Source organism: Ornithorhynchus anatinus, chromosome 12, assembly GCF_004115215.2.
Source record: "Ornithorhynchus anatinus isolate Pmale09 chromosome 12, mOrnAna1.pri.v4, whole genome shotgun sequence".
Lineage (NCBI taxonomy): Eukaryota > Metazoa > Chordata > Mammalia > Monotremata > Ornithorhynchidae > Ornithorhynchus > Ornithorhynchus anatinus.
This window is the reverse complement of record NC_041739.1, coordinates 1,639,863-1,664,722: the sequence shown is the minus strand read 5'-3', so window position 1 is coordinate 1,664,722 and position 24,860 is coordinate 1,639,863. Positions and strand designations below refer to the sequence as shown.

General features: G+C 55.0%; 1 protein-coding gene and 1 long non-coding RNA gene across 2 annotated transcripts in view; one reads left to right on the top strand and one right to left on the bottom strand.

The window, feature by feature from the left end:
* The first annotated feature begins 147 nt into the window (after positions 1 to 147).
* Positions 148 to 24,860, top strand: part of PRIMPOL (primase and DNA directed polymerase) — a 25,829-nt gene continuing 1,116 nt past the window's right edge. The window contains exons 1-12 of the mRNA XM_029076642.2: positions 148 to 230; positions 5,675 to 5,920; positions 9,152 to 9,249; positions 10,244 to 10,382; positions 14,107 to 14,254; positions 19,452 to 19,655; positions 20,955 to 21,117; positions 22,945 to 23,033; positions 23,448 to 23,537; positions 24,239 to 24,347; positions 24,587 to 24,669; positions 24,771 to 24,817. Of these exons, the coding sequence (XP_028932475.1) occupies positions 165 to 230; positions 5,675 to 5,920; positions 9,152 to 9,249; positions 10,244 to 10,382; positions 14,107 to 14,254; positions 19,452 to 19,655; positions 20,955 to 21,117; positions 22,945 to 23,033; positions 23,448 to 23,537; positions 24,239 to 24,347; positions 24,587 to 24,669; positions 24,771 to 24,817 (1,482 nt within the window). The 5' untranslated portion in view covers positions 148 to 164. The remainder of the gene's footprint in view (positions 231 to 5,674; positions 5,921 to 9,151; positions 9,250 to 10,243; positions 10,383 to 14,106; positions 14,255 to 19,451; positions 19,656 to 20,954; positions 21,118 to 22,944; positions 23,034 to 23,447; positions 23,538 to 24,238; positions 24,348 to 24,586; positions 24,670 to 24,770; positions 24,818 to 24,860) is intronic.
* On the bottom strand, positions 10,274 to 13,614 carry LOC114815504. Its single transcript, XR_003763291.2, has 2 exons — positions 13,457 to 13,614; positions 10,274 to 10,458 (listed from the first exon to the last, which is right to left on the bottom strand). It is a non-coding gene; the product is annotated as an uncharacterized LOC114815504 (long non-coding RNA).

Below are 24,860 nucleotides of genomic sequence, written 5' to 3'. Positions count from 1 at the left end.
TCCGCTCCGGGACCGCTAAGGGGCCACTTCCAGTCCACTCCGGGCCAGGTCCGAATCCACTCCGGGTCTTCCAAGGGACCACTTCGAGTCCACTCCGGATCAGTTCCGAGTCCAATCCGGATCCGCTTCGAATCCGCTCCGGGTCCTCTTTGAGTCCACTCCGGATGAGCTCCGAATCCGCTGGGAGTCCGCGCCGGCTCAGCACCGAGTCCGCTCGGAATCCGCTCCAGGTCCGTTTGGAGTCCGCTCCGGGTCCGCCCTCCCGCTCCAAGCTCCGTGGCCGCGGTGGGAGGGGGAGAGTGAGGCCCGCGGCGCAAGCCCCGCCCCTTCTCCCGCCCAACCCACCAATCCCCGCCCATCCTCACCAAGCCCCACCCCCACCCACCAATCCCCGTGCCGTTCCCCTCCCAGCCCCGCCCCGCCCACCAATCCCCGCCCGTCCTCACTAAGCCCCGCCCCTTCTCTCCCAACCCCGCCCCTGCCCACCAACCCCCCGCCCACTTTCACTAAGCCCCGCCCCTCCCCGCCCCCTGTCGACTCAACCTTCTCCCCTTCTCCCTCCCCTGTCCATCAATCCCCGCCCATCCTCACCAAGCCCCGCCCCTCCCCGCCCCGCCCCCAATCCCCGTGCCGTTCCCCTCCCAGCCCCGCCTCCCGACCACCAATCCCCGCCCCGTCTCCCTCCCAACCCCTGCCCACCAAGCCCCTGCCCACCAAGCCCCCGCCCATCCCGCCCCGTCCACCAATCCCCGTCCACTCCCCACCAAGCCCCGCCCCGTCTCCCTCCCAAGCCCTGTCCATCAATCCCCGCCCATCCTCATGAAGCCCCGCCCCTTCCCCGTCCCACCAATCCCCGCCCATCCTCACCAAGCCCCGCCCCCCGTCCACCAATCTCGCCCCTTCTCCCTCCCAAATCCACCAATCCCCGTCCCGTCCCCAGCCCCGCCCCTTCCCCAGCCCTTCCCGTCCCACCAATCACCGCCCATCCTCACCAAGCCCCGCCCCTCCCCCGCCCACCAATCCCCGCCCCTTCCCCCTCCCAACCCCTCCCGGTCCCACCAATCGCCGTCCAGCCCCACCAAGCCCCGCCCCCTTTCCCGCCCGCGGCGCGCGCGCCCCCGACCGGAAGTGGCGGTTGGTTTGGGCGCCAAAAGCGAGGCGAGGGGCGTCGTGGCCTGAGGCGGCGGCCGCCATCTTGCCGCCTCTCTCGCCCTTCCCGCCCACCATTCCTTCATTCAGTTCTAATCCCACCTCCGCCGCTTGTCAGTTGTGTGACCTTGGGCAAGTCACTTCCCTTCCCTGGGCCTCAGTGACCTCATCTGTAAAATGGGGATGAAGACTGGGCGCCTTCACGTGGGACACCCTGATGACCCTCTATCTCCCCCAGCTCTTAGAACAGTGCTTGGCACATAGTAAGCACTTAATAAATTCGATTCGATTCGATTCGATAAATTCGATTAGACCGTAAGCCCGTCAAACGGCAGGGACCGTCTCTATCTGTTGCCGACTTGTTCATTCCAAGCGCTTAGTACAGTGCTCTGCACCTAGGAAGCGCTCAATAAATACTATTGAATGAATGAATGAATGAATGAATGCCATAATAATAATAATTATTATTATTTAGCTTAGCTGGGCCTCAGTTCCCTCTTCCGAGAAGCAGCGTGGCTCAGTGGAAAGAGCCCGGGCTTGGGAGTCAGAGGTCATGAGTTCGAATCCCGGCTCTGCCACCTGTCAGCTGGGTGACTGTGGGCGAGTCACTTCACTTCTCTGGGCCTCAATTACCTCATCTGTAAAATGGGGATCAAGACTGTGAGCCTCCCGTGGGACAACCCGATTCCCCTGTATCTCCCCCAGCGCTTAACACAGTGCTCGGCGCACAGTAAGCGCTTCACAAATACCAACATTATTATCATTCACTTCTCTGTGCCTCCGTTCCCTCATCTGTAAAATGGGGATGAAGACTGTGAGCCCCACGTGGGACAACCTGATTCCCCTGTGTCTACCCCAGTGCTTAGAACAGTGCTCGGCACATAGTGAGCGCTTAACAAATACCAACGTTATTATTATTATTAATAAGCAAAATAAATAGGGTGATGAAGATCTATACAGTCGAGCGGACGAGCACGGTGCCGAGGGGATGGGAAGGGAGAGGGGGAGGAGGAGAGGGAGATGGGGGGAAAAGAGGGTTTAGCTGCGGAGAGGTGAAGGCGGGCGGTAGAGGGAATGGAGGGAGAAGAAGAGTTCAGTCTGGGAAGGCCTCTCGGAGGAGGTGAGTTTTAAGTAGGGTTTCGAAGAGGGGAAGAGGATCGGTCCGGCGGAGGCGAGGAGGGAGGGCGTCCCGGGACCGCGGGAGGCCGCGGCCCGGGGGCCGACGGCGGGACGGGCGAGACCGGGGGACGGCGAGGAGGTGGGCGGCGGAGGAGCGGGGCGGGCGGGGCGGGCGGTGGAAAGAGAGAAGGGAGGAGAGGTGGGAAGGGGCCAGGTGACGGAGGGCCTCGAAGCCCAGAGTGTGAAGTTTTTGTTCCGTGCGGAGGTCGATAGGCGACCACCGGAGGTGTTTGAGAAGGGGAGCGACGGGCCCGGATCGTTTCCGCGGGAAGATGAGCCGGGCGACGGAATTCTTCTCATAGCGTCGCCAGGCTTGAAATGCCATCTCTGCCTGCGAATGGGGAGCTCAACACCCGGCTAATGCGGGATTTTAAAGAGTCGAGAATCACTGCGGACCGAGTACGGAGAGGAATCTCTGAGCGGCTGCCGTCCGAGAATGTCGGTCACGTCTCTTACTACAACCGGGACGACGGGGCAGGCCGATTCAACGGGACTTTTGGCCAGTGGCTGACATTCTCGCTCCAAATGGCAGGCGGGGGAATGTGACAGGGCAGAACCCAAACACCAGCCGCTCCGTCCTCTCCCAGATCCTGCAACGCAACACGCCCGCTCCTCGAACTCCACACCCGACGACCCTGTCGGTGGCCCTCGCTGGCCAAAGACGCGTGAGAGCCACGCCGTCCACCTCTGGCCGTGAGCTCTAAGCTTTGGAGTACCTGCTGTGCGCGGAGCACTGTACTAAGTGCTCCGGGAGAGTTGCCGGAGACATTCCCTGCCCACCACAAGTGTCATCTGTAAAATGGGGATTCATCTGGAAATGGAAACGAGTGGCAAATTGGGGATTCGAACGCAGGTCCTCTGATTCATTCATTCATGCATGGATTCATTCATACGTTCATTCAACAGTATTTATTGAGCACTGACTATGTGCAGAGCACTGGACTAAGCGCTTGGAATAGACAGTTCGGCAACAGATAGAGACAATAATAATAATAATAATGTTGGTATTTGTTAAGCGCTTACTATGTGCCGAGCACTGTTCTAAGCGCTGGGGTAGACATAGGGGAATCAGGTTGTCCCACGTGGGGCTCACAGTCTTAATCCCCATTTTACAGATGAGGGAACTGAGGCACAGAGAAGTGAAGTGACTTGCCCACAGTCACACAGCCGGCAAGTGGCAGAGCTGGGATTCGAACTCATGAGCCCTGACTCCAAAGCCCGTGCTCTTTCCACTGAGCCACGCTGCTTCTCGATAGTGCTTGGCATAAAGTAAATATTTAACAAATACCACCATTATTAATATTATCATCAGGAGGCTCCGAGAGCTGTTCACAGTCAGTGACTTCTCTCCACAGAACCCTGCCCGTAGTAATAATAATGTAAATAATGTTGGTATTTGTTAAGCGCTTCCTATGTGCAGAGCACCGTTCTAAGCGCTGGGGGAGATCCAGGGTCATCGGGTCGTCCCACGTGAGGCTCCCGGTCTTCATCCCCATTTTACAGATGAGGTCACTGAGGCCCAGAGAAGTGAAGTGACTCGCCCACGGTCACCCAGCTGACAAGTGGCCGAGCCGGGAGTCGAACTCATGACCTCTGACTCCGAAGCCCAGGCTGTTTCCACTGATATTCAGTTATTGGCTTTTCTTGATCACTTACCGTAAAAAGAACACCGTGCTACATTCATTCAATAGTATTTATCGAGCGCTTACCGTGTGCAGAGCACTGTACTAAGCGCTGGGGAGAGGGCAATACATTGTACAACAGAAAGCGCTCAATAAATATGATGGAATGAATGAATAAATTCCCTGCCCACGATGGGCGTAGAGGCTAGAGGAGACTGGAGAGGAGCTGTGCTGCGGCCTTGAACGCGCTCACACAGGCTGGCGGGGCACTGGGCGGTTGCAGGAGGTTGAAAGGGCCCCGCTGCCCATGCCTTCATTAATTAATTAATGTTGGTATTTGTTAAGCTCTTACGACTACTGCTAATAATGTTGGTATTTGTTAAGCGCTTACTATGTGCAGAGCACTGTTCTGAGAAAGCGGCGTGGCTCAGGGGAAGGAGCCCGGGCTTGGGAGTCAGAGGCCATGGGTTCGAATCCCGGCTCGGCCACTTGTCAGCTGGGTGACTTTGGGCAGGTCACGTCACTTCTCGGTGCCTCCGTGACCTCATCTGTAAAATGGGGATGAAGACTGTGAGCCCCACGTGGGACCACCTGATTCCCCTGTGTCTACCCCAGCGCTTAGAACAGTGCTCGGCACACAGTAAGCGCTTAACAAATACCAACATCATTATTATTATTAACATTATTACTAAGCGCTGGGGGAGAGACAGGGTCATCAGGTTGTCCCCCGTGAGGCTCACAGTCTTCATTCCCATTTTACAGATGAGGTCACTGAGGCCCAGAGAAGTGAAGTGACTTGCCCAAAGTCACCCAGCTGACAGGGGGCAGAGCCAGGATTAGAACCCGTGACCTCTGAGTCCTAAGCCCAGACTCTTTCCTCTCGGCCACGCTGCTTCTCTAAGCACTGTTCTAAACGCTGGGGTAGATACAAGGTCATCAGGTTGTCCCCCGTGAGGCTCACAGTCTTCATCCCCATTTTACAGATGAGGTCACTGAGGCCCAGAGAAGTGAAGTGACTCGCCCACAGTCACCCAGCTGACAAGTGGCAGAGCCGGGATTCGAACCCATGACCTCTGCCTCCCAAGCCCGGGCTCTTTCCACTGAGCCACGCTGAATAATTAATAATAATAATAATAATAATGTTGGTATTTGTTAAGCGCTTACTATGTGCCGAGCACTGTTCTAAGCGCTGGGGGAGACATAGGGGAATCAGGTCGTCCCACGTGGGGCTCACGGTCTTAATCCCCATTTTACAGATGAGGGAACTGAGGCACAGAGAAGTGAAGTGACTCGCCCACAGTCGCACAGCCGCCAAGTGGCGGAGCTGGGATTCGAACTCATGAGCCCTGATTCCAAAGCCCGTGCTCTTTTCCACTGAGCCACGCTGCTTCTCTACAGTATTGTGAAGTGCTTACCTTGTGGCAAGCACTGCTCTAAGCGCTGGGGTCGGTACAAGTTAATAATAATAACGTCGGTATTTGTTAAACGCATACTATGTGCAGAGCACTGTTCTAAGCGCTGGGGTAGATACAGGGTGATCAGGTCGTCCCACGTGAGGCTCCCGGTCTTCATCCCCATTTTACAGTTGAGGGAACTGAGGCCCAGAGAAGTGAAGTGACTCGCCCACAGTCACAGAGCTGACGAGTGGCAGAGCCGGGATTCGAACTCATGACGTCGGACAGCGTCCCGGCACCTCCCCGAGCACCCGTTTCCTTTCCGTCCAGGTTGTCCGGGACCGGCTCCCCGAAGCCCGGGAACCACGATTTGGGCCTTCGATGACTCGGGAACCGACGGCCGGGAAGTGGGAAGAGAAACTGAAACGCATCGAAAAGCGAGCGGGCCACTATGAAAGGAATCCGCTGGGCTCCGCGTACAAACCGAGATTGGCCAGACCGGAGGATCCCGCCTCCGTCTGGAAGCTCTTCCGTCGCCAAGCGCAGGCTTTTCAATTTGTCAAAACCTGCAGAGAGGTAAGCCTTCTAGAGGCGTTTTCCACGTAAATAAAGGCTTCGCTCAACCCCTACCCCCACCCTTAGCCCCACAGCACTTACCTACCTATCGACCCTACTTACTGTTGGTATCTGTTAAGCGCTTACTATGTGCCGAGCACTGTTCTAAGCGCTGGGGGAGATACGGGGTCATCCGGCTGTCCCCCGTGAGGCTCGCAGTCTTCATCCCCATTTTACAGACGAGGCAACTGAGGCCCAGAGACGTGAAGTGACTCGCCCACGGTCACCCGGCTGACAAGTGGCCGAGCCGGGATTCGAACCCATGACCTCCGCCTCCCAAGCCCGGCCTCTTGCCACTGAGCCACGCCGCTTCTCTAACTTCTCTGTGCCTCAGTTACTTCATCTGTAAAATGAGGATTAAAACTGTGAGCCCCACGTGGGACGACCTGATCACCCGCGCTTAGAACGGTGCTTTGCACACAGTAGGCGCTTAACGAGTACTTACAGCTCACCCCCTCCGAGAGGCCTTCCCAGACTGAGCTCCCCTTTTCCCTCTGCTCCCTCTACCCCCCACTTCACCTCTCCGCAGCTAAACCCTCTTCTCCCCCTTTCCCTCTGCTCCTCCCCCTCTCCCGTCCCATCCCCTCGGCACTGTGCTCGTCCGCTCGACTGCACATATCTTCATCACCCTATTTATTTTGTTAATGAGATGTACATCACCCCGATTCTATTTAGTTGCCATCGGTTTTTATGAGATGTTCTTCCCCTCGACTCTACTCATCGCCCTTGTTCTCGTCTGTCCGTCTCCTCCGATTAGACCGTGAGCCCGTCAAAAGGCAGGGACTGTCTCTATCTGTTGCCGATTTGTCCATTCCAAGCGCTTAGTACAGTGCTCTGCACATAGTAAAGTAAGCGCTCAATAAATACTAGTGAATGAATGACATTTATATTAACGTCCATCTCCTCCTCTACATTCTCTAGACTGTAAGCTCCTTGTGGATACCTTCACAACGTCACAAGAAACCTCCCTCCCCTTACTCTCCAACCTGCTTACCCTGTTGTATTTGTCAAGTAAGCGCTTAACAGATACCAACGTTATTAAGATTATCATCCAAACGGCCACCACGTCGATCCAAGCACTTCTCCCCTCCCGCCTTGATGACTCTATCGGCCTCCTCGCTGACCTCCCCGCCTCCCGTCTTTCCCCTCTCCGGTCCACACTTCACTCTGCTGCCCGGATCGTTTTCCTACAAAAACGTTCATTCGTTCATTCAATAGTATTTATCGAGTAATGTTGGTATTTGTTAAGCGCTTACTATGTGCCGAGCACTGTTCTAAGCGCTGGGGTAGACGTAGGGGAATCAGGTTGTCCCACGTGGGGCTCACAGTCTTCATCCCCATTTTACAGATGAGGGAACTGAGGCAGAGAGAAGTTAAGTGACTCGCCCACAGTCACCCAGCCGACAAGGGGCAGAGCTGGGATTCGAACTCGTGAGCCCTGACTCCAAAGCCCGTGCTCTTTCCACTGAGCCACGCTGCTTCCCTATTCCCCCTTCCCTATCGAGTGCTTACTATTCATTCAATAGTATTTATTGAGCGCTTACTATGTGCAGAGCACTGGACTAAGCGCTTGGAATGGACAATTCGACGAGAGATAGAGACAATCCCTGCCCATCTGATAGGCTCACGGTCTAATCGGGGGAGACAGACAAAAACAATAGCAATAAATAGAATCAAGGGGATGGACACCTCATTAACCAAATAAATAGGGTAATAAAAATATAGACAAATGAGCAAATGAGCACAGTGCTGGGGGGAGGGGAAAGGAAAGGGGGAGGAGCAGAGGGAAACGGGGTAAAAGCTTTGCCCACTTTTAGACAGTTTCCAAGCTAGGCACGGACGGGGTCGGACCGTGTTTCCCCGCTCCTCAGGAACCTCCGGTGGTCGCCCGTCAAACAAAAATTCCTCACCGTCGGCTTCAAAACATTCAGTCACCTTTCCCCCCTCCTCCCTGACATCGCTATTCTCCCAGGCCACACACTTTGCTCCCCTAATGCTAACCTTCTCACTGCACCCCGATCTCGCCTGTCCCGCCACCGACCTCTTGCCCACGTCCCGCCACTGGCCTGGAATTTCCTCCCTCCTCATATCTGACGGACAATGACTCTTCCCCCCCCGCTTCAAAGCCTTATCGAAGGTCCACCTCCTCCAAGAGGCCTTCCCTGACTAAACCCTCCCTTCCTTTTCTCCCACTCCCTGCTGCGTCACCCTGACTTGGCTCCCTCCCGGCCCCACGGCACTGACGTACGTATCTGCAATTTATTTATATTAATGTCTGTCTCTTCCTCCAGACTGTAAGCTCACTGTGGGCAGGGAATGTGCCAGTTTATTGTTACATTGTACTCTCCCAAGCAATTAGCGCTGTGCTTTGCACACACTGCCGGGCAGGGATCGTCTCTCTCTGATGCTGAATTGTCCATTCCAAGCGCTCAGTCCAGTGCTCTGCACCCAGTAAGCGCTCAGTATATAGGATTGAATGAATGAATAAATATGATTGAATAAATAGAGAGGCAGGGCTCTCTCTTGCAGACCAACTTACACATCCCAGAAGCAGAATTGGGAGCCTCTTAGTTCATGGCTGGGTCCATTCGGATCTCCACTGATAATAATAATAATAATGTTGGTATTAGTTAAGTGCTTCCTAGGTGCAGAGCACCGTTCTAAGCGCTGGGGGAGAGACAGGGTATTCAGGTTGTCCCACGTGAGGCTCACTGATGAGTTTTGAATATCTGATGACCTCCTGGGCCGGGCGGAAGACACGCCTTCATTTTTCCACAGCATCCTCTCCCCCACCCACCCTGAAAACACAGTGGAGACTCAATCAGTGGTGTCGATTGGGCATTTACGGTGTGCAGAGCACTGTATTAAGTGCCTGGGAGAGTACAGTGTAACAGAGTTGGTAGACATGCCCCCTGCGCGCATTGAGCTTCCAGTAGATCTAGAGAAGGGCCCGTAATCGGGGAGCTGGAATCAGAGAAGCCAGGGAGATGCAGTGCTTCTGATTTTCTCTCCTCTCGGAGCACTGCCTATAATTCAGTTTTCTATTGATCCAGTCGGCCATTCTTTGGGAGCAGTGGCCAAATAAAGGACCGGCAGAGGTAGCGCGGAGCTGGAAATCAGCTTCTGGGGACTTGGGGAAATGGGATTTGCGTTTTATGCACAATTTGGAACCCGCTTTTTGCCCCTGCCAAGGCCGTCCACGTGTTCGCTCTTGAAGACAGCGTGGGCGACGGACACCGGATTTACCTGGTGACAACGTACTCTGAGCTCTGGCATTACTACAAGGCCCGGTAAGAACTGTGGGACAGTCGGTAGTATTTTTGGAGCGCTTACTGTGTGCAGAGCCCTGTCCTAAGCGCTTGGGAGGGCACAGTACAACAATAAAAAGGCACATTCTCTGTCCACAGTGAGTTTAGGGTCTAGAAAGCATAACCAGTGGTCTGAATGCCCCTTTCGCTGTATTCTGATTCCATCTGCCGGGGGCCCCTAAAACTCTGGGCCGGGGGAAGGAAGGAAGGCCATGCAGGCAGAAGTGACCCCCCCCCCCCCCCCCCCCGACTCTTGAGCACCCCCTCTTCTGCGGACCCTAATTCTCCCGAGGGCCGTTTTCTCAGGCCTAACGAGGCAGCGCCTTAACCACTGAGCTTGAGGAGCGGCGTTAGCGAAACCTGAGGAGTGAAGAGGATGCCCCTGTCCGAAGGGAAATCCGAGGAGCTCCTCTGTTTCTGAAATGGGCGTTAGAGGCGGCGACTGATCCTCCAGGGAGTTGGCACTGGCTACTGCCTCACGATGAGGGGGCGGACGCTTTGTCCCATCAGATAGCCCACTCTTATCGCACAGTGGCAGCAAACTAAAACAAATGCTTTAGTCAGCGAGTGGTCAAAAAAAAATTCCGTGACGCCATCATTCAATAAATCTTTTCAAAAATCTCTAAAGAGTTGTTCATACTTGAAGAAGACAACTATCTATCCAGCGAGGGAGATAGATTTAGGTACATGGAAAATCATAAAATTGTATTTATATAGACATATATATAATTTTGTGTGTCTATATATGTGTCTCTATATGTGTATATGGAGAGAGAGAGATATACGTTACAGTGGCCTCAGGCAGGGCCGTAGATATCTGCTTGTTCTCTATAAAATCTCCTACCTAGAAGCCTCCGACTCGCACTTGAAAATTTGGCCACCTTGATCCTATTGTTGTTTTAGAATCATACACTTCGCGCAGCCTAGTTGGGCTATTTGACCACCACGACTCCATCTTGGAATTTTTGTGACTTAGGAAAAATAAGAAATTTCTCATGCACTGCTATGAGGTTATTCCTGAGAACACCGTGTGCAAACTTTATTTCGATCTGGAGTTTGATAAAGCGGCCAATCCGGGAGCAGACGGGCCGAAGATGGTGGCCCAGCTAATAGAGGTAAGACTCCGGTCGTTATCTTCCTCCTGCTTCTCAGCCCCTGCTCTTCTCTTCCTCTGCCTCCCGCCGGCAGCTCCTGGAGGAGGCCGGAGATGAAACGGCTGTCATTTTTTGTTTTGCTTTTTTTCAATGGTATCTGTTAAGCGCTGATGTGTTTCGAGCGTTGTTCTGAGTCAGCTGTGTGACTGTGGGCAAGTCACTTCACTTCTCTGTGCCTCAGTGACCTCATCTGTAAAATGGGGATTAACTGGGAGCCTCCCGTGGGACAACCCGATGACCCTGTATCTCCCCCAGCGCTTAGAACGGTGCTCTGCACATAGTAAGCGCTTAACAGATACCAACATTATTACGAGGTTGGAAACGGTCCTGTCCCACACAGGATTCACAGTCTAAGTGCTGCTCTTTTACAGTTGAGGAAAGTGAGGCCCAGAGACGTGAAGCGACTTGCCCACAGGGCAAGCACGGGGCAGATATGGGATTAAAACCCAGGTCCTCTGAGCCCTAGGCCTGTGCTCTGTCCACTAGGCCACACCACTCCCCGTTTTGTCCATTTTGCTGCATCGGAGGAGGGTTGGCCATCGGGATGGTGGGGTGCCTCACAAGAGGCCTAACACTGAGGTGTGGGCCGGGGGCGGCCCACCGTGGCTTTCACTGGGCTCTCGCTGCCCTCATTGCCTCGGGCAGTTGATAATAATAATAATGTTGGTATTTGTTAAGCGCTTCTTATGTGCAGAGCACTGTTCTAAGCGCTGGGGGAGATCCAGGGTCATCAGGTGGTCCCACGTGAGGCTCCCAGTCTTCATTCCCATTTTACAGTCGAGAGTTAGGGAGCAGCCCTTTGCTGGACCAGCCCCCCTCGCCCCCGACCCCGAACGGAGGCCAAAAGGGACCACTTTGCCGCCTCGAAACGGAAGCCTCTTTCCTCCTCCTGAAGATTAGGCGACTGCCATTTTCCCAAGCCTCCGCCTTGTGAGGATTTCATTCATTCAGTAGTATTTACTGAACGCTTACTCTGTGCAGAGCACCGGACTAAGCGCTTGGAACGGACAAATTCAGCAACAGATAGAGGCCACCCCTGCCCAGTGACGGGCTTACAGTCTAATCGGCCCGCCTGCACCCCTGTGACCCAGCTGATTGCTGTTCCGTTCATTCATTCAACAGTATTTATTGAGCGCTTACTATGTGCAGAGCACCGTACTCAGCGCTTGGAATGGACAATTCGACGACAGACAGAGACCATCCCCGCCTAATGACGGGCTCACAGTCTAATGGGGGGAGACAGACGGACAAAAACAAGGCAGCGTCATCGCGATACATAGAATCAAGGGGATGGACACCTCTTTGACAAACTAAATAGGGTCATAAAAATATATACAAATGAGCAAATGAGCAGAGTGCTGAGGGGAGGGGGAAGGGAGAGGGAGCAGAGGAAAAGGGGGCTTAGCTGAGGGGAGGGGAAGGGGGAGCAGAGAGGGAGCAGAGGGAAAAGGGGAAGCTCAGTCTGGGAAGGCCTCCTGGAGGAGGTGAGCTCTCAGTAGGGCTTTGAAGAGGGGAAGAGAGTGGGTTCAGTTCCGAGACAAGTCCACCCCCTCTCGACCCCCACGAGGGGAGGGGGCGAGCGGGGCGGAACCCCAACGGCTTCCTAAAGAGAGCGTTTTCGTCCTTTCTCTAAATTCCCTGGGAGAGGCCCTTTCTAACTTGGGAAGACCCTCCGGAGATCTTACCACCTAAACCCCGTGAAATCTGCTTCCCACTCTGGGCTGTCCTACGGTCCTAAACTGTCCGAGGCAGGACTGGGGGCGGCTGGGAGAGGAGGCGTCGACTGAAGAGAGCGACGTTTTTGTCCTCGGCTCCGGGGAGCTTCAATCTGAAGGCCTCCCGCCGCACTGCCGCGTCTTGCAGCCCCGCGTGCGGTAAGAGTGATTGATGGCAGTGGAAAAAAAGCAAACTTCCCCCCGGAGCGCTCTCCTCCCTGGCGATCTGGGCCCTAGTTCCTGCCTGATTCATTCAATAGTACTTATTGAGCGCTTACTATGTGCAGGGCACTGTACTAAGCGCTTGGAATGGACAGTTCGGCAACAGATTGAGATCATCCCTGCCTAATGACGGGCTCACAGTCTAATCGGGGGAGACGGACAAAAACGATACCAACAGAACTGGCCTGGGCCGGTCCGGAGCGGCTGCCCCCGGAGGCTCGGGTGTCAAGCGCTTAGTACAGTGCTCTGCACACAGTAAGCGCTCAGTAAATACCCTTGAATGAATGAATAGCGGGCCTCTTGAAGAATCATCTCACCCGTCCCACGCAGCCCCACTTCCTCCTCATCCGGAGTGAGAAGACGGTGATCGGCCTGCTGTTTCTGAGCCCTGCTAGAAATATTTTTCTATCAGAGAGGAAGCCAGGTCATTACAGAAGGGATGAGGACCTCCCCGCCTATCTCCTCGCCGGTCTGTCGGTCAGTCAATCAGCGTGGCTTAGTGAAAAGAGCCCGGGCTTGGGAGTCAGAGGTCGTGGGTTCTAATCCCGCCACCGCCACTTGTCTGCTGTGTGACCTTGGGCAAATCACTGCACTTCTCGGTGCCCCAGTTCCCTCATCTGGAAAACGGGGATTAAGACTGTGAGCCTCACGTGCGGCAACCTGAATCCACCCCAACGCTTAGAACAGTGCTTGGCACATAGTAAGCGCTTAACAAATACCCACATTTTTATTTTTATTATTACTGCTAAGCACTTGGGAGAGCACTTATGTCCATATCTGTCATTTATTTCTATTAATGCCTGTCTCCCCCTCTAGACTGTAAGCTCGTCGGGAGCAGGGAATGGGTCTGTTCTATTGTACTCTTCCAAGTGCTCAGTCGTTAATTGAGCGCTTACTGTGTGCAGAGCACTGTCCTGAGCACTGGGGAGAGTACAGAAAAACAATAGAACAGACACATTCTCTGCCCCCAACGAGTTTACCGTCAGTCTAGCAGCGGCAGGGAAGAGAGTCAGGGCGGGGACTCGTTTACTGCACGGAAGGAGGGGATCGTCAACCGCTTCTGTATTTTTCCCAAGAAAACTCTCCGGATCCACTTACCAGATCGATTGCAGATGGAGAGCGGGGCCGTCCGAGAGAGATGTGTCCACGGCCGTCTCTGTGGGTCAGACACGACTCGACAGTATAAGGCAACGACAGTTTAGGGTTAGGCACGGCCACCGTCCCGGACGGCCGTCCCCGCCACATCCCCATTTTGCAGCGTCTGCTTGCTGTGTGACCTTGGGCAAGTCATTTTGCTGTGCCTCAGTTCCCTCCTCTGTAAAATGGGGATAAGAGCGTGAGCCCCATGTGGGGCAGGGACTGGGTCCAACCTGATTAACTTGAATCTACCCCAGTGCTTAGATCAGCGCTTGGCCCAGAGGGAATCCTTACGAAGAACCATAATTATAACAAGTACCATACGCACGTCCTTGGCCTGTCGGCTTTTCTCCAAGTCGTTTCCCTTCGGCGTGGCCCGCTTCGAGTGTGTGCCGCCGGACGAAATCATCAGGTGAATCTGTGAGGGAGAGAGGGGTGTTTTAAAGGGCGTAGAATCGGGGGGCAGGAAACCGAGTTTCCTAAACACTCCGTAGTTAAGTAGCAAATCAAAACCGACGGGCGAATCTCCAACCGCCCCGAGACCCGTCGACTTGCCGTGCCAGGAGAGACGTCCGACGGGAAAGCCGTTGGAATGCCTTTGCCTTTCCCAGCATGTTTCTAGAGCACTGCAGGAATCATTTGGGGTGCCTTGTTCCGCTGAAGACGTTTTAAACCTGGACTCCAGCACCGATGAGAAGTTTAGCCGCCATCTGATATTTCAGCTCCGCGACGTGGCCTTCAAAGACAACGTTCATGTCGGTGAGGAGGGGTCGAGCGCACCTACGTGCTTCCATGGGCAGGGCCAGAAGAAGCTGGCAACGGGTGGCCCCCTTTGGGCTTGCTCCCTCCACCCTCCGCCCGCCCTTCCCCTTTTGACCCGGGCGGAGGGCGGAGCCGTTTTAGGGGGCGTTCCTCAGGGTCAGGCTCCCCCACGATAATAATATTATCAATAACAAAACGGCTCCCCCGTTTCGTCCCCCGTTGTCCTGCCTGGACACCCCTGCCTTTTGGCCCCATTCTGTGCCAGCTGTCAATCAATGAGTCATATTTAGTGAGCGCTTACTGTGTGCAGAGCGTTGTACTGTGTGCTTGGGAGAGTCAACAGTGAGCAGACACATTCCCGGCCCACAGCAGGCTTGCAGCCGCCTCGGGCCTCGACGGAAAAGGGTGCCGTAGATTGTGCCGGGGGGCGGCTGCTGGACCCCAGAGTTCCCACCTCATCCCAGCTGCCTGGAGGGAGGTCTCGTCCCCCTTCCCCCTCCATCCATCCTTCCACCCCTTCCCCCGTCCGTCATCCCCCCCACCTGATCCTTCCCGTCCCCCGGGACTTCCACCCCACCGGTTTCCTACCCCGCAAGCAGTCTTGGGCAGATAGGGGGAGGACCAGCCCCATTTCAGCCCTTGGCCACGACCTTAAACTGGGTTGGACTGCATCCGGCCCCATTTGCTGGAATCCAAGCGCTTAGTACAGCGCCTGGCCCATAGTAAGTGCTTAACAGACGCCGCAATAACTATTAAACCCCCTTGGTCCCCAGTCCCACCTTCTCACTCCCCTTCTCCATCTTGCCTTCCTGAACGATGATGATAAATAATAATAATGTTGGTATTTGTTGAGCGCTTACTATGTGCAGAGCACTGTTCTAAGCGCTGGGGTAGACACGGGAATCAGGATGTCCCTCGTGGGGCTAATAATGATGATGATGATGGTGGGGTGCAGAGGGGGAGTACGGGGGGGCATGTTCCTGACCCATCGATTTGCCCAAAGTGTAGACTATCCCTGCTGCCAGGAGTGATGATGACGATGATGGTATATGTTAAGCGCTTACTATGTGTAAAGCACTGTTCCAAGCGTGGGGGGGAGTCAAGGTGATCAGGTTGTCCCCCGTGGGGCTCACGGTCTTCATCCCCATTTTACAGATGAGGGAACTGAAGCACAGAGAAGTGAAGTGACTTGCCCAAAGTCACACGGCTGGCAAGCGGCAGAGCCGGGATTAGAACCCACGACCTCTGACTCCCAAGCCCGGGCTCTTTCCACTGAGCCACGCTGCTTCTCAGGAGGCGCCGGACTGGGCCCAAACAGGGTATTGGCAGAGATTTCTTACTACTGCCAGCTTCTGTCTTTTATTCCCAGACACTGAACAACAAAAAAAAATCCTCTTTTCAGTTTTTTAATTATAAGGTGATGCCTGGTGATCTAGTACTGACTGATTAAAACCCTTTACTTTCATTTCTTAACTGCCTTCCCTTTTAAAAGAAAAGCATTTGTTGACTCAGTTATTGGAGTTGGCGAACCCTTGTTCATTCATTCATTCATTCATTCAATAGTATTTCTTGAGCGCTTACTATGTGCAGAGCACTGGACTAAGCGCTTGGAATGAACAAGTCGGCGACAGATAGAGACGGTCCCTGCCGTTTGACGGGCTTACGGTCTGATCGGGGGAGACGGACGGACGAGAACGATGGCGATGAATAGAGTTGAGGGGAAGGACGTCTTGTAAAAACCGATGGCAACTAAATAGAATCGAGGCGATGTACATGTCATTAACAAAGTAAATAGGGTATTGGAAATATATACAGTCGAGCGGACGAGTACGGTGCCGAGGGGATGGGAAGGCAGAGGGGGAGGAGCGGAGGGAGATGGGGGGAAAAGAGGGTTAAGCTGCGGAGAGGCGAAGGGGGGGCGGTAGAGGGAGTGGAGGGAGAAGGGGAGCTCGGTCCGGGAAGGCCTCTCGGAGGAGGTGAGTTTGAAGTAGGGTTTCGAAGAGGGGAAGAGGATCGGTCCGGCGGAGGCGAGGAGGGAGGGCGTCCCGGGGGCCGACGGCGGGACGGGCGAGACCGGGGGACGGCGAGGAGGCGGGCGGCGGAGGAGCGGAGCGGGCGGGGCGGGCGGGAGAAAGAGAGAAGGGAGGAGAGGTGGGAAGGGGCGAGGTGACGGAGAGCCTCGAAGCCTAGAGCGAGGAGTTTCGGTTCGGAGCGGAGGTCGACAGGCGACCACCGGAGGTGTTTGAGAAGGGGAGCGACGGGCCCGGATCGTTTCCGCGGGAAGATGAGCCGGGCGGCCGAGCGAAGGATAGACCGGAGCGGGGCGAGAGAGGAGGAAGGGAGGTCGGAGAGGAGGCCGACACGGCGGTCTAGCCGGGATATGACGAGAGCCCGTAGCGGTGAGGTAGCCGTCCGGGTGGAGAGGAGAGGGCGGATCTTGGCGATATTGTTCCGCAGGTGAAGTTAAGGGGATAGAGGCCGCAGGCCGAAACTGCAAATGCCGTCAACGGACAGGTCGGGGCCGGGAGGGTTCGTCTTATGTTCTTCCACCTGTCCCGCGGTTTGCCCCGTGCGCTTACACTGGGGGAGAAATCGGTGCGGCTTTGTCATGGCTACATTTTCACTGCGCCCAGAGATTTGCACAAAGCCAAGGAACGGTGGTAATTAGGCAGTCATCTAATCTACTAGGTTGTAAACGCCTCCAGGGCAGGAGCTGTGTTGTAATAATAATAATTAATTATGGTATTTAAGCGCTTAACTATGTGCCGGGCATTGTACTAAGCGCTGGGGTGGAGACAAGCAGCGTGGCTCAGTGGAAAGAGCCTGGGCTTCGGAGTCAGAGGTCACGGGTTCTAATCCCGGCTCTGCCGCTTGTCAGCTGTGCGACTCTGGGCAAGTCACTTCGCTTCTCTGTGCCTCAGTTCCCTCATCTGTAAAATGGGGATTAAGACTGTGAGCCCCAGGTGGGACGACCTGATTCCCCTGTGTCTACCCCAGCGCTTAGAACAGTGCTCTGCACATAGTAAGCGCTTAACAGATACCAACATTATTATTATTACAAGGAGATCGGGTTGGACACAGTCCCTGTCATGTGGGGCTCATGGTCTCAATCCCCATTTTACAGATGAGGGAACTGAGGCCCAGAGAAGTGAAGTGACTTGCCCAAGGTCACCCAGCTGACAGGTGGCAGAGCTGGGATTAGAACCCATGACCTCTGACTCCCAAGCCCGGGCTCTTTCCACTGAGCCATGCTGCTTCTAATATCATAATAACGATTATGGTATTTATTAAGCGCTCTCTGCGCCAAGCACTGTGGTACGTTTCCAAGGACCCACTTGAGAGCTCTATACGGGATCGATAGGTGCACGCTCGAATTTCAGATGAAGTGCAGTTAGGGAAGTGGAAATAAAGAGTTTTACCGGCAGCACATGGGACGGGAATAAACGGGGTGTGTCAAGGACCGGACTCCCCCCAGAACCAACTCGGCCTGGGTGTGCATCGTCATCATCATCATCATCATCATAATAATAATGTTGCTATTTGTTAAGGCTTACTATGTGCCGAGCACTGTTCTAAGCGCTGGGGGAGATCCAGGGTCATCAGGTTGTCCCACGTGAGGCTCCCGGTCTTCATCCCCATTTTACAGATGAGGTCACTGAGGCACAGAGAAGCGAAATGACTCGCCCACAGTCCCACAGCTGACAAGGGGCAGAGTCGGGATCCGAACCCATGACCTGTGACTCCCAAGCCCGGGCTCTTTCCACTGAGCCACGCTGCTTCCTAGGCGTGCTCGGCGAGTGCCGACGGCTACGTTGACCAGGCCTGCGTCCGTGGGAATGAAGGGGTGGCCGACTCCGGCCCCGCCGCCCCGGGCTTCCACCGCCCCCACGGAGGAGAAACGGTCAGCCCCGTCGGCCGCGGGGCCGTGGTCGGACCTAAACGATCGAGGAGACCTCCTGTTTCATTTCGGCCTGGCAGAGCGATCCCCAAAACTCAGGACTTCCCAAGACTTGAGGGGGTCTGGGCGGAGCCAGGCTCGAGCGGGAGCGGTGCTCTGCAGGGAAAAAAAAGCAGCAGAATCTGCTGTTTAATGATAATTGTGGCATATGCTAAGCGCTTACTATGTGTCAAGTGGCAGTGCGGTGCTAGGCGCTTAGTACAGTGCTCCGCACACAGCAAGCGCTTAATAAATACCATTGAATGAATATGCCAGGCACCGAGCTAAGCACTGGTGGGGGAATACAAGCGGTTGGGGTTGGACCCAATCCCTGTCCCACGTGGGGCTCACAGTCTAAATCCCCATTTTACCGATGAGAGAACTGAGGTCCAGAGAATTCATTCATTCAGTAGTATTTATGGAGCACTTACTATGTGCAGAGCACTGAACTGAGCGCTTGGAAGGTACGATTCGGCAACAGGTAGAGACCATCCCTGCCCGATTCATTCGATCGTATCGATTGGGCGCTTACTATGTGCAGAGCACTGAACTGAGCGCTTGGAAGGTACGATTCGGCAACTGATTGAGAACATCCCTGCCCAATTCAATCGATCGTATCGATTGAGCGCTTACTATGTGCAGAGCACTGAACTGAGCGCTTGGAAGGTACGATTCGGCAACAGGTAGAGACCATCCCTGCCCGATTCATTCGATCGTATCGATTGAGCGCTTACTATGTGCAGAGCACTGAACTGAGCGCTTGGAAGGTACGATTCGGCAACTGATAGAGACCATCCCTTGCCCGGTGACGGGCTCGAGTGAAGTGACTCGGCCGAGGCCACCCAGCAGACAAGTGGCCGAGGCAGGATGACTCTGACTCCCAGGCCCGCGCTCTATCCACTAGGCCACACTGCTTCTCTTTATGCCGACCAGGTTCTAGCCTCCTCTCCAGCCCCAGCCGGTGCGGGGTTGGCAATTTAAGGGCTCTGTGAGACAATAAACTCTAAACAATAAACCCTCGACTGCCTGCCTGCTTTGGGAGAGAGCGGGGTGCCAGGCCACGTTCGCGGCCTCCTCTGCGTCGCCTCCGTCCACCCCACCCCACCCCACCCCGTTCTGCTGTAGAACAGCAGGAGAGTCAAACTGAAATCCTTTTTGAGTCACATCTCCTCCACTCCCCCCCGCCCCCCGGCACGTTTTCTGTTTTCAGCCAGGCCACGGACGGACTCTTAAACCCTGCCACCTCTCTCTCCCCAGGACGCTTCGTGCGAGCGGCTTTGCGGCCCGCCCCGCCGCCCCTCGAGGAGCAGCCCCGTGCCGGGACCCCAGCCGGCCCGGCCCCCTCCTCCTCGGCCGGCGACGTGGCGGAGGAACCGGGGCCCTCGGGCCAGGGCGGGAGAGACCTTTCCCGCTTCCTGGTGGACGGCAAAGCCGGAGGCCAGCAGCTGTTCGTGGACCTGGGTGAGGGAGGGAGGGGCGCCGGTTCCCACCAAGAAGATGGCCAAGCGCGGGTGAAGTTCGAGACGGACAGATGGGCGCGGTGGGTCAGGACCAGCCAGCTCACGCTCGGCCCTCTTCTTCCTCCTCCACCCACCCGCCCAGCCCTGTGCCTCCCTGAGGTCCTGGTGGCCAGCCAGTCTTATTTACTGACCACTTGCTGTGTGCAAAACGCTGAAGTAAGCACTTGGAGGGTACAGAGTCGTTAGACACGTTTCCCGTCCACAAGGAGATCACGGTCCAGAGGGGGAGGCAGGCGTAACGAAAAGAGGGGTGCGTACGTAAGTGCTGGGAGGCCGAGGGAGGGGTGAATTAGGGGGACAAATCTAAAGGCAGAGGTGACACAGGAGGGAGAGGGGACTCTCCAAGCGCTTAGTACGGTGCTCTGCACATAGTAAGCGCTCAATAAATACTATTGAATGAATGGATGAAAGGGGAGATGAGGGCTTAGTCGGGCAAGGTCTTTTGGAGAAAATGTGAAAGCTCGGGAAGGTGGGGAGAGTGATGGTCTGTCAGCTACGAAGGGGGAGGGAATTCCGGGCCAGAGGGAGGATGTGGGCGAGGAGTAGGAGGTGAGAGAGTAGGAGGTGAGACGGGCAAGCACGAGGTCGGCGTTAGAGGAGCAACGTAAACATGGTGGATTGTAGTGGTGGAGAAGCTGCGTGGCGCAGTGGAAAGAGCACGGGCTTTGGAGTCAGGGCTCATGAGTTCGAATCCCAGCTCTGCCACTTGTCAGCTGTGTGACTGTGGGCAAGTCACTTAACTTCTCTGTGCCTCAGTTCCCTCATCTGTAAAATGGGGATTAAGACTGTGAGCCCCACGTGGGACAACCTGATTCCCCTGTGTTTACCCCAGCGCTTAGAACAGTGCTCTGCACATAGTAAGCGCTTAACAAATACCAACATTAGTAGGAAATCAATCAATTGTATCTATTGAGCACTTACTGTGTGCAGAGCGCCGTACTAAGCACTTGGGAGGGTACGACATAAGGAAATCAGAGAACTGGCTCGGGGGCCACGTACCTGTGAGTGACAGGAAGATCAGTAAGATTGCTGCTGACCTGACCCGGACAGTCCGGCCCCCAGGTCCCCACGGAGCCCGGAGCGGGGTCCTCGTGCCGGGAAGCCGGGCACCGAACCGAGCACGGGACCGGACCCGGGCCGGCCAGGCCCGTGACAGGAGGGGAGGGGTCAGGATTTATCAGCAAAGTTCCCCCAGGGAGAGGTAAGTGGAAAACGCTCACTCGACCGACTCTGTCCGCAGGAGTTTATACAAGGAACAGAAACTTCCGGCTGTACAAGTCATCCAAACGAGGAAAGAGCGTGACTTTGGAAGTAGCTGAAGATAACAGATTTTTTCCGACCCAACCGAAAAATGTTTCTGAAGAAGAAAGATATTTCCTCAGTTCCCTGGTCAGCAACATCAGGTAAAAGGGACCCCCAGGCCCCAGAATGCAACTTTTTTCCTCGAATACCGCATCGGCCTCCGCTGACCTCCCTGCCTCCAGCCTCTCCCCACTCCAGTCCTTCACTCTGCTGGACAGATCCTTTTTCTAAAAAAAAAAAAAATTCCCGCGTCCATCTCCTCGTGCCTCAAGTGCCCTCCCACGGTTGCCCGTCCATCTCCACATCAAGCAGAAACTCCTTACCATCAGACTCAAAGCCCTCGATGAGCTCTCTCCCCCTACTTATCCTCGCTCCTCTCCCACTCGCAACCCAACAAATAATGCTATTTGTTAAGTGCTTACTATGGGCCGAGCACTGTTCTAAACGCTGGGGTAGATATAAGGTGATCAGGTTGTTCCACGTGGGGCTCACAGTCTTAATCCCCCTTTTCCAGATGAGGGAACTGAGGGCCAGAGAAGTGAAGCGACTTACCCAAAGTCACACAGCTGATAAAAGCGGTGGAGCTGGGATTAGAAGCCACGACCTCTGACTCCCAAGCTCGGGCTCTTTCCACTGAGCTACGCTGCTTCTCTGCCTAATATCTACCCACTCCTCATCCTTCACTTTCACCTTTTTTCCTCCTGCCTGGACCTCCCTCCCCGACCTATTTGACAGACCAGCACTCTTCCCCATTTTCAAAGACCAACTGAAATCCTGTCTCCTCCAGGAAGCCCCCCCGACTAAGGTCTTATCTCTACCTTATTTTCCCTCCTTACTGCCTCATCCCCATTTCTACCCTCCCAGCACATGCACTGCTAAACTGTGAACTACTGGAGAGCAGGGATGGTGCCTACCAAAGCTACTCTTCCAAGCACGCAGCCCTACCCCCAGTAAACCGATTGATTGATTGATTGCTCGCTGGTGACTAAACTGTAAGGCCTGAGTGATTACTCACTGGCCAAAGAAAATGACCCCCGGATAAAAAAAAAGAAAACCCATCCATTTTTAGAAGCCACCTGGCCTATTTGAGTCAGGAGACTTTGGGGCTGGGAGTCAGAGACTTGGGTTCGAGTTTCAGTTCTATCAGTGTCCTGCTGGGTGACCTAAGCAAGTCACTTAACCTCTGTGGGTCTCAGGGAGAAAATAACAGTAATAATAATGATGGTGTTAAGCGCTTACCATGCTGTCAGTGCGCTGGGGTAGATACAAACTAATCAGGTTGGACACATTCCCTGGGCTCACACTCAAGTTAACTTGAGGCCCAGAGAAGTGAGCTGACTTGCCCAAAGTCACACAGCGAAGTGGTGGACTCGGAATTAGAACCCAGGTCCTCTGACTCCCAAACCCAGGCTCTATCCCGTAGGCCACATAGGAATGAAGAAAATAATTTCTATTCCTCCTTCCCTTGTTCTCTCCCCCCTCCCTCCCTTCTTTCCTTCCTCCTCCGCCTCCCTGGGCATGGTGAGGGCAAAGGGTGATCGCTGGCACGGAAGGGTCAGTGTGGCAGATTAGACTACACAGATCCACGATTATTAATTCAAATCTACTGATGCAAGAATCACTCGGGTCCGCGGAAGATGCCACATCCTTTATCAGGGAAGGGACTGAAAACCCTAGGGGTCACCTCAGCCCTTGTTTCTACCCCAGCCCTTTACACACTGATTAGCCCAGAGTGAGCGCTCAGTAAATCCCACCCGGGCGTAATCCCCCCACTTGGGGGAAGCCCTGACTGTTAGGGGTAACGGAGTGCCAAGTGCTGAGCGGTTTGGAGGGCACTCACATTCCCGGTCTGCCTGGGCGTGCTTTTGGGCTGGATGCTGGCATATCCTGCCTTTTTTCTTTTTTTCCCATCCCATTCTCTCTCTCAGGTTCTCAGAGACTTTACGAGTTCTAACCTGCGACCCCCCTGAGGATAAGGAGCGGAAAACTCCCCACCGGACCAGTTCCGGCCCTCCCGGTACCTTCGACTCTGCCCCTTCTCCTGACCCTTAGACGCCCCCGCCCCAAAACGACGAGATCCTGCCCCCAAACCGTCCGAGGTGGCGCACTGTGCCCCGTCTTCCGATTTTTTAATCGGTCCCAAATCGGAAAAGTACCGCAGCGCGCCTTTCCCTCTGGCTGGATCGGGGAAGCCGGAGCTAACGTCCAGCCCCGTACCGGCGCCCGGCCTTTGACCGGAGCCGGGCAGGGCCGGTGGAGTGATGCTTTCCCTGCCTCGGGCCCGGGGGTTGGGCGGGCGGGGGCGTGATCCGGGCAGTGGAACGGCAGAGAGGGGAAGACCGGCCTAGGGAAGCAGGGGAGACCTGGGGGGGGTAAAATGATTACCCGGAGCCCTTAGTGGCTGTGGCCGTTCCTCCTCTGTCCCCCGCAGCAGCCACCGTGGGAGGCTCTTGTGCTTCACCGTATCCGGAACTTGATGAGTTTGTCCTTTCTCTGGTGGATAAAGGCGGCGTGAAAGGCGGTAACTACGAGGGTGGGGCCGACCTGGCCGGGGACGGGGTCGGGAGGGGGAAGCAATGACTGATAATAGTAATAATTAAATGCTTAGTGCAGCGCTCTGCCCACGGCACTCAATAAATACGACTGAATAAAGGAATACTAATTAAGTACTTAGTACAGTACTCCGCACGTAGGAAGCGCTCAATAAATGACCGAATGAATATTACGGTATTTGTTAAGTGCTTACTGTGTGCCAAGCACTGTTCTGAGCACTGAGGTAGAGACAAGTTAGGTTGGATAGAGAACCTGTCCCACATGGGGCTCTCACTCTTAATCCCCATTTTACAGGTGAGGTCACTGAGGCCCAGAGGAGTGAAGTGACAAACTCAGGCAGCGGCCAAATGGCAGAGCTGGGATTAGAACGCAGGTCCTTGTTCATTCATTCATTCAACAGTATTTATTGAGCGCTTACTATGTGCAGAGCACTGTACTGAGCGCTTGGAATGAACATGTCGGCAACAGATAGAGACGGTCCCCGCCGTCTGACGGGCTTACGGTCTAATCGGGGGAGACGGACGGACGAGAACGATGGCAACTCCCAGGCCCGGGCTCTAGCCACTGAGCCACGCCGCTGGCCGTCCGGAAGGGAAGAGCAGATCGTCGGGCAGGGTGGGTCTGGTCCAGCCTGGGGGGAATCATTTTGCCCTTCGGTCTCCCCTTCAGGAATTCGACGTTGGAATTATTTTTTCCCCGAAGAGTTACTGGTGTACGACATCTCTAGATACCGCTGGTGTGCCAACGTCGGAAGAGCCCACAAAAGCAATAATATCATGTGAGTGGCGGGTCGACGCGGGCATTTAACTCGTTGGAACTATCCCAACTCATTTTCAGTGAACAACTCTGGTAGGGTGATGTGCCATCCAGAGGTGAGATCGAAGGAATCCTGGTAGGAGATATCGTAGAGTGATGGGGGCAGGGATGGTGCCTATCAAATGTTTCGTTTAGCGGATAGAGTAGAGGCCCGGGAGTCAGTGCGGCCCCGAACCTTCACGCTTCTGTTTAACTCGGAAGGATTCTGGTGGACCTGAAAAACGAGATCTGGTACCAAAAATGCCACGACCCCGTGTGCAGAGCGGAGAACTTCAAGTCCGAAGGTGCGTGGGCCCTTCTCGGGCTTCGGCCGTTCGGCAGTCAGGGGGCCGGGGTCCACCGGCGCGGCAACTGAAGGCCGGACGCGCTCCTGTGTTCGGTACAGGCTCCCCGCTGCCCGCCGCCGTCTGCCTCCCGTTCCTCTTCAGAGAGGTAGGTGCCGGCGCGGGCCTAGAGGGAGCCGGGCGAATCCCGC